Source organism: Labrus bergylta, chromosome 24, assembly GCF_963930695.1.
Source record: "Labrus bergylta chromosome 24, fLabBer1.1, whole genome shotgun sequence".
Classification (NCBI taxonomy): Eukaryota; Metazoa; Chordata; class Actinopteri; order Labriformes; family Labridae; genus Labrus; species Labrus bergylta.
Window position 1 is genome coordinate 757,486 of NC_089218.1, and position 15,591 is coordinate 773,076.

The following is a 15,591-nucleotide window of genomic DNA, read 5'->3' on the forward strand; positions in this document are numbered from 1 at the left end:
TGTTGGACCTCAGTTGGGAGAGTCTGAATTCAAGCAGATTAAGAAGAGCGGTGGGCCGTACCTGCCAGAAAGCTCTCTGCTGGATTTGCCCGTGTGGCTGAGAAACTTCCTCACAAAGTTTGTGAAATTATCAAGTGTTTGAGTCTCACTGTGGAACCGGAGAGGAGGCATTTAAGTGCACGCATTCTTCTGAGAGAGAAAACTTCAACAATGGCTGGGAGATTTCTTTCCAGACTTACCAAACTTCTCTTATAGTTTGGATTAAGGTGCTGTCAGCGCACGGCATCATGGGAGACTCTGCAAACGGAAAGATTAGGGAAGAAATATTACCTGAAGGCTTACTGTGCTATCTTTTCCTTGTGGTGTTTTGGCTTCCGAGAGGCGTTCAAGAGACTAAAACACAGTGTTTGCTGATGTGTGCCTTTAGTGTGTGCTCCAACACTTGTGTGGTAAGAGAAGGAATCACCTGTAGCAAACTGTGAGGGAGCCAAGAGGATGACTTCAGTATCTTCTCTTCTCTGCATCTCTTCAACTAAATGAGCGAGTGTGTTTGATGTGCAGACTTCCACTGAGCCCCTGTGGGAGATGAAGTTAAAGTTTGTTACCCTTGTTAGCAGAGGCCCTCGCAGCCAGAAACAGAATCCATCCAGCAGGCGGCCCGCTGCGTCCCTCCCCCACATGGGAAGATGTCTGAGAAGCGTTATCTGCTGCCTTCAAAACGAGCGCTGAAGAGGGGGCAGCTTTGTTATCCAACACTGTGGCTCCACCGCGCTATTCACAATTGTTTTAATTCCTCCTTTGAGCAGAGCTTCATTTATCATTAAAGCGCTGCTCCTGTTTCAAGGAAGAGGGGCCAGATCTGGATGCAGCACCATTTGAAGCAGGAGTAATGGAGGTTTTAGGAATGACCTTGATGAAAATAGCACCCTGTCCTGTGGAAAAATGAGCTCAGCCGACTTCAGCGGGGGGAAAAAATTAAAAGCTATTAACGTTGTGTCTTTGTGCAGAAGTCGGCTTTTATCTGACAATTGCTCCAGACTACAGAACAGCCCAGTACAATGCAGGGGATTATAATGAAATGTTCACCCAGTATCAGTATCTACAACACTATCTTTTTTTCTTCACCGTGCTGCTCAGTGTTACATTACCTTCAGAGTGAAAACCCAGGAAGAAATGTGAATCCATTTCAGATTTCTTCCACGCTGCAGCTTTACTCATTTTATATTTATTGCATCCCCCACTTATTTCTTCTCCCCAGGACTTATTCCCACACTTTTACACTAATATTTGTAACTTGAACGTAGGAAGAAAAACACTTTAGTGTTAAGATTTGGGAATGAAAAGTGCAGCATATTGATTATACTCAAAGGGCGTAACCAGTTTGTTTTCATCCTGGGAAACTGAGGCTATCTTTATTCTATTTCTGATCTGTTTGTTAGAAAATAAACAATCCTCCTTATGGCTGCTAAAGGTAGTTTTTAAACAACAATTTTCTCCACAAACTTGAAAAACTTTTTGGACACCAACACGTGAGCTGAAGAAAACACGATGAATGACAACGTGCCACTCTCTTCTACCAGGACATGTTTATTTACAGCGGCAAATGACAGGAGTCACAAGTGTTTCCACAGGTACGTACAGAGAGACATCAATAGTTCCCACCTCCTGCACAAAGCACACTCAGCGGGGACAGTCCAGGAGACACAGGGAGCATGGGGACAAGAGGACACATACTGTACACTGAGCTCAAACACACCTGTTTTACCCCCTACAGAAAAAGGACTGAGGTTTGGTGGAGGAGGAGGGGGAGGGGGGAGAGGATAAGAAGGAGAGGAGGGAGTTGGGTATTTTTCGACTCATATTCAAATACAAAAGAACATGTACAAATCGTATAGCCTCCAGGCACTCCAGGCTCCCATATTTACAGTCATCGTAACAGGCAGCGGAACCACTCCATGGCAGGACCATCCGTTTGAGATATGCAGGTACAAGGGCCCGCTGTGAGGAAACAAAGCCAGCACTATGAGGTCTGAGATAAAAACCAGTGGAGTCTGAGAGCCGGGGAGAAGTGGGCACACACACACACACACACATGCGGAGTGGAGTGCTGCAGCCCGGGGAATTAATCACTGTCGAGAACTACATAATCAGGTTTTACCTATCGGAGCGCCCTGTGAAACTCGGGGTAAGAGCTCTTGCCAAGTCACTCCACACTCACAGAGATTGGACATTCATACTTGGCACGTGGTCATATATGACTTGCAGGGCTGCAATGCATCATGGTACTGAATAATTAAATCTAAAATAAATAGCTCAACACATAAACAAATAAATAAAATGAAAATAAAAAGCCAGAATAGGACGTTTGTTAAACTGATTATTTGAGTTGGTAGAATCTTTCAAATGGACACATTCACACACAGATGACTCACAGTAAGTGCAGATACATTCAACGGACACACATGCAACCTGATTCATGTTGACAAGTCACATATGCATGTATGCACACACACACACACACACACACACACGTTCACACACGCCCATGTGATGATGCATTACATTGCATTTAAACCAGATTTCTGCAGCCCATCAACACACTCACGAGTTACAGCATTTATCTGACATCTAGTAGTTACACACGTCTGCCTCTGTCCAGTGTGGTCGACTACAACCCACAGTCCTAACACTACGTTTCCCAGAATCCAAAGCACCACATTAATATTCAATTGTCTGACACATTCTGTGGCAAAAAAAACAAAAAGCAGCGATCAAAAAATGAATTGGATGGTCTACACTGCTGCAGCGGCATCGGGCCACGAGAGGGAAAGAAGAAAAAAAAGGCACACTAATGCCGTAATTACTGTCTGCATTGGAATGCCGTGAAATAGCCTTAGGGCTTTCTTAAGGGAAACAAATGACAAGGAAAAGTAATAGTACACCGTCACTAAACTTTGGACCAAAACACAACAAAAGAAGAAGAAGAAGAAAGAAAACAGCTTTTCGTCTGAGGAGTGTTCTCAAGAAAAAAGCCAAGCCTGTTGCATTTTGAAAAAAGACACATCCTTTAGGGTATATTTACATAAAAGCTTTGTAAAATATTCTTTTTTTTTTTTCACCTATGTACAACACATGACAACATCAGAGAGATTTAGATCAAGAACAAAAGCTTTTAAAAACATCTGAGACAGGTATGGATAAAGAAAATGTTTTTTTGTGATTAAAAACATCGATGACGGACATGTTGATTGTTTTCTGAACTCAGTTGTTCCCATGCTTTGAGTCCTTCCAGTCACTGCTTTCTCTAAAGACAGCGACAATTACATAACAACCATTCAGGATATTTTTTTAAGGGAAGGCTCTCAACTCTTAAATATTGATAACTAACATGATCTCAAAGCGTACATTAGTTTGCAGTGCAGTCTGCTGTAGGAAAACGTTGTTAGTGAATAGAAGAGTGTCATCAACGTAAAGAGTGTGCCAATAATGACATCAGTGCAAATATGAGTCTTTAGATGTCAAAGACTAAATTTTCTTCAATATGTTTTAGGTTTGTGTTCCTGCAGTGGAAGCTTTGATCCACAATAGCCCTTCAGAAAGCCATATTAATCAAATTCTTCTTAATAATAATCCATGATTACATCCTGTTTGATACTTTTTCATCCTTGTAAAATATCTCACAAGTTCCTGGAGTCAAGATTCCTTTAAGAAATACAACCTCAAAGTCTCATTGCACAATTTACCCTTTGCTGAAGCGAGCTAGCTTGAAATAATTCAGCATTAGCCTCGTGTTAGCCGTGCGTTCCCTCCGACCAAAAACGAACAGGAGTGTTAGCTGTGGAAGCTAACATCGAGCTAGCAGGTTAGCTTTGCTTGCATTTGTGGAAGAGGTCATGGTAGGGATTGGGTACGGAAATCTTTTTAGGGTTGTAAAACACAAAGAAGAGGGAAAAAACAACATTTATGACCAGACACAACAAAAAGAGAGACAAATAAAATACAATCATTGATCAACAAGAGCTTTCCACTGATGCCATGTTTTTGATACATATATCACTCAGGGTGTGTAAAAGTTTGACCCTTTCTCTCTTTCTATTTTCTCCTTATTATTTGTATTTACACATGCCTTTCACTTGGGCATTGTTATAAACAGATATGGTATTTTACTCCACTATTTTCCAGTGCTGAAGTTTCTCTGGGTTTTGGTCTCGTGATCCGAATGTTCTTTTGGTGGCGAGGGGACCGGACCCTTTTACGCTTTGCTGACGTCGGGCTTTGTGTGGATGCTGTTGTCGCTGTGAACTTTGATTTCAATCGTATCTGGCTTGAGAGACTCTTTTCCATTTTCTTCCTTCAGCGGTAGTTTCCTGCGGAGCAAAAAGTACACAAGTGGACGTGAGATTGGCAGCAGGCACACTTCACAGCTGGTTGAAGAACTTAAAGCACACATATAGTAAATGTTCACAGGCACAGACTGGAGAGTGACCACCTACAGGATGTTTTTGTATGAAGCAGGCACATACATAAATTCTGGCTAAATAAGCACTGAATTACTGCCATTAGAAAATATGGCCTTAATGGTTTCCTCCACAAAATGTGTACTTCCCTGCTTTAAAGCCCTTCAGTAATCATCTTTTAGACCTTTCCGTGCGTGAATGAGTTGCCCCCATTGGGACTAATAAAGCTGAATTTAATTGAAGTGAAAAGGCAGCAGGGATATTAAATATAAAAGCCTTAGAGGACTGCTGGCAGGCCTAAAGAAAGGTATTATTCATAGTGGTGCTTTACTTTGGCCTTGATGGTTGGGGACTTGTGTTGAGATGAACACCATTCTGCTACTCTTTAATAAAACAACCACAAGTTAATTCTACTGATGAATAACAGAAAATGTGTTTTAAGTCAAAGATTTTCACTTCCACTGAAATGATTATATCGAGCCATGAAACTATTTTTTGAATTAAAGTGTCTCTACATTTCTTTATTGTGGTTAATTCTTCTTATGCATGTCTGTTTAATATTCATTGTTTTAGTTCTCTGTGTTTTTAGTGCATCATATTTTCTTGGCATCTTTATGTAGTTTTTTTGTGTTTTTGTGGTAGTATTACAACCCTCTGTTTTTGTTTTGCATCTCTTTGTGGTGTTTTTCTATCGTTTCACTTACGTCACAACAAGATATGTAAAATATGATTTACAGCAGGCCTGTGGCCGGTAGACCTATTCCATCATCCGTCCATGCTTTGACTTTAACCAGAAGATAGGACGTATTTAATGTTTAGATATTCAAATAAAACCATCATCTTTCCTCTTTAAACTTCCCCAAATCTGTTTTTGCTATCAAAGCTAAAACCTACTGTAGCCACAAGTAAGAAGCAGGCAACCATCCACTCACCACAACTGATCAAGCTGCAAATAAAAGCTGGATTACTCAATATGCAACTGCGTCAGAGCCCCAGATCCCCAGGGTCCACTAAAGTCCAAGGTTCACAGAATATCAATTGGTGGTAACAATCAACTATCCGGTCAATTTACTGTGTGCACTGTATTTAACATTTTACAAGGCACTCCAATTAGTTTTCATGTAAACGTCCATTTTATGGATCATGGGAGTTACTACATGACCTTTTGAACCTGCTGCTCAACGACCTCCATGCAGCTTGCTCAATTTCAGAAAAAAAACGGCCCGTATGAGGTCATAGTGATGTCATCAACGTTAGCTTGTCTTAAACTTGGAGACGATAAATGAATTAGGAAAAGGCTGCGTTTTAAATTGGGGGATGAAAGATGAAATTCAGATGCATTATGGGAGATGTAGGATTTTGGAAGATTGACAGACTAGTGATGAAGAGTCGGACGTGGGCCGTCTTTAATTTTGACTTGAACTTGACGGTGACGTGCTTAGTCTGGGAAAAACACACCCAAGGGTTAGGTGGTCTAAAGGGGCCCACAGTCCAGGTTTTGCCCTTTGACCCTTTAAAAGCTTAATACGGCTATGTCGCAAGCAAACCAATCGGAGGCAAGTTTAACATGTCACAGCAACAGATCCTTTTGTATGGATCTGAACATGAAGAAAACGTTACATCTGTCACATTTGAAACATCGTCTTTGGCCTTCCTTTGCTCGCTCTTCTCTTAGTTTGAAGGTTTTCTCACTTTTTCACGTTTTCAGTGCTCTGCTCTCATTTTTCCGCCTTGTGCCGACCTGAACAACATAGAGGAGAGCACGTGTCCCATTTTGCTTTGGATTTGATTCACTTAGAGGGAAGAAAAAAAGAAATATTCATGCACGTTGTAAAGAGCAGGAGCCATTTGATTGGCTGACTGCTTCTTATCAGGCGCGTTTGCTCATCTCATCTTCCACGACTCTTGTTTCGAGGAATTCATCAGAAAGAGATTGCAGCTTTATCTTTATGATAATGTGGGCGCAAGATGAAAATCTAACCAGACGGTGTTTCCAGAGATACGATGCATGTGAGCTTTTATCTGAATCCAGCAGAAAGTAGCACTTATCATAATGCAGCCAATGAGTAATGGTCCGAATGGAACAACACAGTGACATAATTTCACTTAAATAGCTGCAATTTGTAACATGCATTAGAGTTTTGTACGAGGTAGGTGATTTGTTTTAATGGCCCACATTTATATCTCAATGTTTCTTACAATCATGCTTTATTTAGACATTTAAAATGGCACATAATTAGGTGTCAGCTATTCAAAAAGCTATATTAATCCTTCTTCTCTGCTACTTCAGGTTATTCCTGAGATTAATCTGCAGAAATGTAATCATTTGATCTGCAGGAAAAGGACTCAGCATTGTCAGTTTTGCTTCCTGAAGCTTCAAAATACCAAAAGCTGCTTAAAAACAAACACACAGACATTGTAAGGAAATATGAACCCTGTGCTTAAATTACAGCAAAGGGATGTCTGCAGGCAGGTTGTCCCTGTCTCATTTTAACGACCAAAAGCCCAGATAACAATAAACAAAAGAAAGAGACACATAGGAGGGAAATATTGAGTTTTTAGTCCTTTTTGAACATGAAAGCTGTGAAATCCTTTCTGCTACACTGCATCTGTTTGGATCTGTACAGATTGGATAAGAGGAATCAATAAAGATGTCTGCTTTTTATGTGGACTCATCTCATCAGTGTACTTGTGTCTTTAAATATTTCTTCATCCAAGTGAATGTGTTCATGATTTTGATTGCAGAGTGTGCTTCATGCTTTATCTGAGTGAGGCTAACAGTGTGTGGTATGATGAAGCTCGAGGACTATTTCCTGAGCGTGCAGACGGTTATGCTGCTTCTGGTTTCTCACATTTCCAACTCCGCTTAATGATTTGTCACCTTGCACCAAAACATAAACCATGTGTCTATCGGCGCATTTTGACTGGTAGTTCTGCTCTGTTCCCTGTTTTTAGCCGTTAAACAGAAAATAATTTGCATTTTCAAGGTTTCATTTTCCTCGAATGACATCAAAAAGTGAAACTGAATAAATGAGCCAGAGTATCTTTGCATGATTCAAATGTCGTTCAGGGCTTAAACATTTCTCATTGTTGTGATTTTCTGTTTTAAATAATGACAGTTTGCTAACTTTGAAATGAACTCAAAGAGTTGCCAACTAATATTATTTATTCTTAAGCTTTTATCTGTCTTCATTTATATCTCAATTATTTCTGAAAAGTGGAAAGTCTGGTGTCTTCTGACCAACTCAAAGCTGTCATCTTATTGGACTCTTCTCTTACTTACTTAAGATGCACATTTTCTGTTTCATATTGTCACCTTCTCTTTGTTGCTTGTTTGTCATCATGAAAGACGATATGATAAATATGATAAACCAAATCATGCCGTGCATCTTCACTGTGCAGACTGAAAGGAGGACCTATGATTCATGATTAGATATTCTGTATTTAATGAGTGATTTTAACAGCTGCCTCTTGAGATAACTACACATGGAGTGTGAAAAGTGCAGAGGGCGGTCTAGTGATGGAGTGAAACAGACAGGTGGAGGGTTGAGTCGGTGTTGGTCTTAGGTTACTCCTATCATGATCTGATGAACTTTCTAATGACACTCCATGTAGATATGTAGGTTCAGACATGTTTCAAAAAGAGAGAGAAGGGGGATCCGCAGAGCGTCCCATATGTTGAGAAAACCTCCCCGTCTGAACTTAAGTCCAATCTGGTTTTGCATGAAGCTAATGGGACATGAAATTGGCTCCACTGTGCAGGAACTTTAACATCCACCAATCAACCAAAAAGAAGGAACCCCCCCTCTGGCTGAATGCAACATTTGGGCTTATTAGATACAGTGTCACGCAGAGCGGCTGCTTTACATTTATAATCTTGTTCACTCTCAAACTGCCTTTGAGCAAGTAAACATCTCGTACGGCTATTTGGATGGCAGTTTATGCAGATGTAGAGGGCTTTTTGAAAGTGACAATGTGCTGTTTATGTAAGAGAAGTTTGGGCTGCAGGAATACTCTACACTACAGCTCTTTGTTTGAACCTTTCTCCTCCTGGTGATATATCTAATACACCTTATGTGACTTATGTGATCTTTGAGGGAGAGAAGAAGAAACAGCATTTCCTTTCTTGCTATACAGCTCAGTAAACCTCCACATGAGGACTCTGCCTCTCTGTCTTGCTGATGTCGCTCGGGCTGCTGTTTGTCCCTGCACAGCTGGAGGTGAGGACTCACACAACATAACACAAGTTGGGACTTTTGTATCTGATGTGAATTCCCCTTTAGGACTAAGAGATAAGACAGCTGAAACAGAAAGGATCCTGATTGGTTGGAATGGTTTTAACAGAGTCAGAGGTTCTCAGGATGTAGATGTTTCCTTAAATGCTGTGGGATACCTTCTAATGGACCCTCATTTTTCTGCAGTGTCCTCCTTTTTCCTGTATTTTCACCTCTAAACACACACGCACACACATTCCCTTCAGAGGGTACATTTAAAACAAAGTCTGGGACACAAAGCAAACAGAACATGCTGCTGCGTCTTGACAGGCCTCTTTGATAATGCTGCAGGAGGCGGCGGTGAGCATGCACCTCATGGAGGGCCGGGGAGATATCATGCAGATGTGTGTTTGTAATCTGTAAGCTTCTAAGTGACACCAAAGCACAGCAGGGGCCACTTGTTCTTTCCTCTGCTGACGTTAATTAAGCACAAGGCCGCGCATGCACGTCACAAAGGCTGACTTCTATCTCCACTTTTCACACAGATAAATGAGGTGGCCCGGGGTGTGAACCGCAGCCCGTCCCTGGTGTGTTTGTTTACACACTTATCCTAATCTTTACATACACATTTATTTTTCCAGAAAGTATATGTTATCAGTCCTGACCTCAAGGATCTCACAGCGAGCAGAGAGGAGGAAATCTCACCCAAGGACACTGAGGGGATTTTGTTACCTGAAATTAGTTTATTGGCAGGATTATGGGTCTACCTTGAAAACCTCTGCATGATCACAGATCTCTGCACCTCACTTTAGTGATTTACACAGCCTGACAAAGAGAAAGAGCTTGCATATTAAAAAATGCAATGTAGCCCAAAAACGTTAAAGCAGTAATTACAGTAAGGCATCTAATCACGGCTGACTGACCTAAGTAGTTACAATCCATCACTTTTAATTATTTCACAGTGGCTTTAACTTCATTTCCAGCTTAACGTCCCACAACACATTTCACTCCTTTTCATCAATATACCAAAATAAAGCAAGCACACTATGATGACAGTAACGACACTATTTCACATCTTCTGTGCATTTCTGAACTGTTTCTCAGCTCTGACTTGCAGATTCAGATTCCAATACGCTTGTGAGCAACACACAAAGAGATTTACAACGTCTGACTTAAAAAAAAAAAAAAAAAACTGCTGTCAGCACTTTGAACCACCTCGATGCTGAAATGTGTTATAGCAATGAACTTGCCTTGCCTAAACTAGACTAACTAGCTTCCCCAAGAGAAAGTAAAGACCAACTATTCTAGCAAGCTGCGACGTGTTGGGCGGCTGCAAATGTGTAAAAACTTGCAGTTCCTCAAATGTCCACTTGAGAGCGGCTGCGAAAGCTAAAGAATCTCCATTAAGACTCATTAAAATGCCCATTGTTACAGCAGAAACAAACAGCCTGGTTCAAACAACAGTTTTGGTCTGAGGAGCTTTAATCCATATTGGTAAAAACTGTACAGAGGGTCCTTTTTTAAAAACTGATTTGTGTGGATTTCATTAAGTTTAAAAGTTGTGCCTACATGTGTATGTTTATGGGTGACTCCAACACTTAGCCTGTGTCTCCAGAATGATTCAAAGATAGGTTGAGATATGGCATTCAGACATGGTGACCGCCTTCAGCTTCTAAACACCTTCAGAAACCCGCTAGTCCGTTAGCAACAGTTAGCACAGGTATGAGAGATTCAGCCAAGAGGCTCCAGATTGTCTCACACCTCAGGTCGTCACGCGGGGCTTCCTGTCCAAATAAACTCTGCTCTGTGTTTTTTTCACATCGTAGTAGAAAGTCTTGTTCTTTATGGTTCTATCTGTGCAGGATACAGAAGCCTTAACTCTGATCTCACATTCTGTTTCATCCTACCTGCTGTGAGTCATCAAACCTGTCACTGAGCTGCTCTCCTCTAACTCCTGAGTAAACATGTCCGCTGACGTCAGCTCTCTCCTGCATCGCCTCAACACACACCGTCACTGTGGGATAAAAACCCATTCACACTGGGACAACTTTGGTCGGACTCTGTTTGTTTCAGGTGTGTTCTGACATCCAAACATAAGTGACACTTTCTTCAGCGTGGACTTTTCCTCACCCCTGAAGTTGGATATCAGCACACAGATATTCTATGAAAAGCTAATAAAGTGCAGTCTGAACTTCTGTTTGGTGCTGTACCTCGTGTTCCTGCTGGGAGGCGAACGAGGGGGGAGCAAATCTATTCCCTGATCTGTGACTGACAGGAGGGGACTGGAGCATTAAGTAAACAAAGACAGATGATGCTGCAAAGGTTGCAACACTTGTGAAGACTAGAAAGTAAGAGAAATATGCAGAATCTTCAGTTTTCATCACTTGAACATTTAAGATGTCAAATCTGTTTATCATGCAGCTCGTCCAGAATGAAGTTGTTCCTGACTTTTTTCCAACATGTCCACCGGGTCCTCTGGTTTAACAGCAAAAGTCAAGATTACACTGAACTCTCCTGAACTGGAAGTGAGGATTAACTTCTGAAGTCAACGAGGGCGCCGCAAACACCTACAAGTCTTTTAACCTTTCCAGAGGCCACGCCGAGGCTCCAGCTCGCCCCCTCGGTCTGATCCTGGCACCAAGTCTGCTGATTCATAACAGACAGACGCCCTCGCATCCTGCTCCACTGCTCCGGCTCTGGGATAAAACCGCACCGCTGAGGGAGGTGAGGAGACGGTCAGAGACAACCTGAACGGCCCTCTCTGATCCATCCCACTTATCAGCCTCCTAATTTAAGCTTCACCTCGTGCTACTCATCACCGTGTGCACTCTTATCGATAGCATTGATATTGCTGCGCAGGATTTGCTTGTCTTTACAACTTATTCCCCCTCAGTGACTCCAGACTCGCTCTATCGACGTCCTGCAGCTCAGTGGGAGTGTCTGAGCTTTGTAGTCACTCGAGCGTTCTCTTCACTGGTATGACTCATGACTACTGCAGCACTTAACATTCAGCTTTGGCACAACTTGTTTCTTTTCTTGTGTTTTTATTGTTTTCTGGCATCCTTAAAGCAACTTCAGAAATCTAAGAGAGAATATTCTTCACTAACTGCGGAGAACGTTTGATTTCATTTTCTGTTAAAAAGCCAGAAGAGGTGAAAGTTTACTGACTTTTACATCAAAACAAGTACTATCCTCTAACCACACACACACACACACACACTGATGACTTCTCCTGGGTTTGAACTGCCTCAGATCAAATGGCTGAAGGATCATTTCATCATGGCAGAACTTTGGTCTCATCTTGATAGTTTGCTGTGATCACATTGTTCTCATCAAAGTTTAAGGACACCTGACTTAAAGTAGATATCCACTGAACCATAACCTTTTCTTTTTTTTACAAAGGTTCTTTTAACTCCTTATTTAGAAGAGACACTGAGCACGCTCAACAGGGAGCTGAGGTGGAGATTTTGAGTTGCATATTGGGTAATGCATGCTGTGTGTTTGATGCCATGGCTTCTGCAGCATTGTTGTGTTTTTTTCTTTATTTGACAACTCTAGTTTAGAAAAGACAACAACAACAACAAGATGTTTGTTTTTAGCTCAGAAAATGAAGAGCATAGAAGAACATTTTATTGTAAGCATCAGTTTGCGAGGACAACTTTAAAACAGAAATGCTTTTCTGTCGTTGGAATTAAATTGTGGAATTCTTTAAATAATGATTTGAAGGGTTGTGTTCAGATAGTTCAGTTTAAGAAAATGTAAAAGATCAAAGTTATGAGACGGTATGAAAGAGGCAGTTTTAGTGTGTTTTACTTCTTATTTCTGAGGAAGTGAAGACTGAATTGTCAGATTTGTTTTATGTTGGCATGATAATCATTCATGGGGGGTAAAACAAGATTTATTCTTCTCCCTGCTCCTTTCCGTACATGAGAGAAAGTGTGAATTGTTTTGTTTTGTTTGTTTTGACAGGTACGGAACAAAAACAAACAAAAACAACAACTCTTAACCTTACGAGGCTGAGATGAAACATTTCTGCTCGTCCCTTTAACAAAGTAAACTTAAGGTCTTGTTCAAACAGTCCTCGTCTGGATGCTACACTGACGACACCTTTAGGTCGTGTTGTTGTTCTTTTACTTCAGGAGGAAATGTGCTGTTGATAAAAATGTATAATTATGAATGATTAAACAGATCCTGACATCCTGCAGCTTCACCCTGCACGTCTGTGACTCTGCTCTGATGCGTCTGAACTACATCCTGATAAAGCCGTAGAGAAGGTGCAGCGGTGACACACGGCTTCACACGGCCTGTAAACGCCGTGCGAGCTGCTGCTACAGAGGCTGCTCCCACATAAAGCCGGGGAAACATTCTGCATGCTGTCTCGTCACTCAGCCCCTCCAGCACTGTGAGCTTAGTGACTCAGCAGAAGTCAAACCCCTCCCCCCTCTCCACCTCCACCTCTTCTTCTTCTGTCTCTGTGCCCTCTCTTTGCATCGCAGACACATGGCAGGCACACCGACAGATTTCACCAAAGTGGCACTGCTGCGGCCTCTGAATCACACTCTGCAGGTGCTAACTCGCAAAACTTGTTTTTGCTAGAATGAAATAGGGCCGGGGATATATCTGAAAATCAATTGCAGTATGAATTTCACAGGGGTGATTTTCTTTTTTTTTTCCAACTGCATGCAGGATAAGAAGATACAAAAAGTTTGTGTTTGCTCATACAAAACATCCATGCAGCTAAATGTCAATAACGACTTATTTGCATGCATAAAATATCTAAACACAAAGCACAAACACAAAGTTAAGACTTCACACATGCACAACAGGAACACACACACGTACACAATATGCATGCAAATAGGATACTTCAAAGGTGAACTCACAGCACATAGTATGAAACGCACTGATGTTAGTGAAGAAGACATAATCAAAGACATACTGTGGCTGAAAGGGTGGTTGGGCGGCTGTTGTAGGTGTACCTACAGTAAAAAGAAGCCTCCTTTCTTATTCTTTTCTCATTCACAGTCAATTTTGTTAAAAGGAGTCTGCTCTATTCAGAAAAAGGTGACACTTTTGAGCACAAAGAAAAATGGACAATTTGTGACACTTCTTCATCCTTGATTCAATAAAAGACGAGAACTTCTTTACACATTATATTTTCATTTTCTGAGAGTTTGCTGAGATCTTTGTAAAGATTCATCTACTTAAATCTTTGAGCTCATTTTTGGTAAAAAAAAAAGAAGAAGAAAACAACTAAATAGCAAGAAAAAAAAACAGCAGTTTCTAGAGTGACCCGGTGTAACCCACAAGCATCAAGATACACCCACAGCAGATGCTCCCTCTGCAAGCATGAATGACCCGGTGACCGACAAACACAGATACATTCCCCACTGTTACCATAGAAATCAAAACATTTCATTGAAGGAGTTAAAGTTCCTGGAATAAACAATAAAAAAAAAAACAAAAGGAGAAACTCACAGGTAGGCGGCCTTGCCCTCTTCCATTTCTTTGCCCTTGCCGCTGGTGGCTGTTTTCTTGCTGCAGATTGTGCGCGTGATGCACATCAGCAGGCCACAGTGACGCAGGAAGAAGCAGCTGACATCCACCAGCACGAGCAGCAGCAGCAGCGCTCCCAGGCCGAGGCCGACCACCGCGCCCAGCCCCAGGCCGCTGAACAGGGATTCTGCTAAGGCAGTGAAACACACACACAGACACAGAACACACACACAGGAGGAAACACTGTTAGCAATGTTTGGTTTCTCAGAGTAATAGGTCAAGGTCAGGTGTAGAGCAGAAACACAGGAGCAGGTTTCCTCAGGTTGGGCGCCTGCTGATGCGAGGCCTGAGGTCACGCTCCTCCTCCCACGCCCATGCACACGGGGTGTAACAGTGCTGTAAGCGTGATACCAGAAAAGTAGAGCCAAAGAGCAATTTCACCCTACAAAACTTTTCCTTTGGTTACTTTCAAACGCCCTCCAAGGTCAAAGAATTCCTCCGCAGCCAGCTGGAGAGCTTCCAACACGTAGATAAGTCCTAATCCACTACGTCTCGACTCGACGCAATCCTCAGCGGAGGATCTTGATTATTAACGTGATTCCACCAAATCACCTCCAAAAACAAATCAATCTCAGCTGTGCTAACGTTCTAAGGAAAAGTTTTAAAGAAGTAAAGAAATGGGGGGAAAAAGGGAGATGTAGAGCACAGGTAGAGACGGCTTATCTGTGTGATTCATTTATAATACGAGAAAGAGTTGAAACTTCTTCTCTGTTTAGGGAAATGCAGCAATCTTTCAACAAACCTGAAGAGTGTTTTACAGGTGTGTAACTCCAGAACAAAACACAATTTGTCTTCCTCTTCTTCTGCCCTCAGGCAACACATCTACCTCCTCTATCATGTGCCAGGTGTCAACATCTCCAGGTGCACAGGTGCTGAAGTTTGTGCACTCTTTCCAGCGATGGTGTACCACTCTGCAGCTCAAAGAAACAAACATCAGGATTAGCATAAAGCTGCTGCAGCCTCTGTGTCCGCTGGGTGCCTCTTATTTCATAGCTCCCAGCGCAAAGTGGGTCCACGTGGGCAGCAAAGTAGGAATTTGCCTGTAAGAGTGGAAATAGTTCCTGTGCTCTGAAAACACATCGGCCCGGTCAGGAACAAACAGCCGGTACCCGCTTTCAATGTAAGCAATGAGAAAATGAAGGCAGTGCAGCAAAGAGACGCTCCCAGAGGGCCCGGCTGAACAGAGCTGTGCCCTTAAGTGAACCTGGGGGGGCGTTGAGCAAACTGAAGATCCAGTGGGGGATCACTGCTGACAGCTGGAGGTCACACCTTGCCAGGAGTAATCAGCAAGGGGGGGAGTGAGAGCGAGTGAACTTTCCTACTTAAGGATGCTCTCATATTGGTGTTCAGTAGCCTGTGAGTTA

At 42.1% G+C, this 15,591-nt stretch overlaps 1 protein-coding gene across 4 annotated transcripts in view; it reads right to left on the reverse strand.

Moving 5' to 3' along the window:
• Positions 1 to 1,564: 1,564 nt before the first annotated feature.
• LOC110005463 (neural cell adhesion molecule 2-like) overlaps positions 1,565 to 15,591 on the reverse strand; it is a 274,694-nt gene continuing 260,667 nt past the window's right edge. The window contains exons 16-18 of one of the 4 annotated variants that reach the window (XM_065951921.1): positions 14,150 to 14,357; positions 13,611 to 13,650; positions 1,565 to 4,367 (exon numbers count right to left, since the gene is read on the reverse strand). In XM_065951921.1, coding sequence (XP_065807993.1) covers positions 4,311 to 4,367; positions 13,611 to 13,650; positions 14,150 to 14,357 — 305 coding nt within the window. In that variant the 3' untranslated portion in view covers positions 1,565 to 4,310. Of the gene's footprint in view, positions 4,368 to 13,554; positions 13,651 to 14,149; positions 14,358 to 15,591 lie in introns of all 4 variants that reach the window. The other 3 variants (XM_065951922.1, XM_065951920.1, XM_065951919.1) reach the window with 3 other exon arrangements.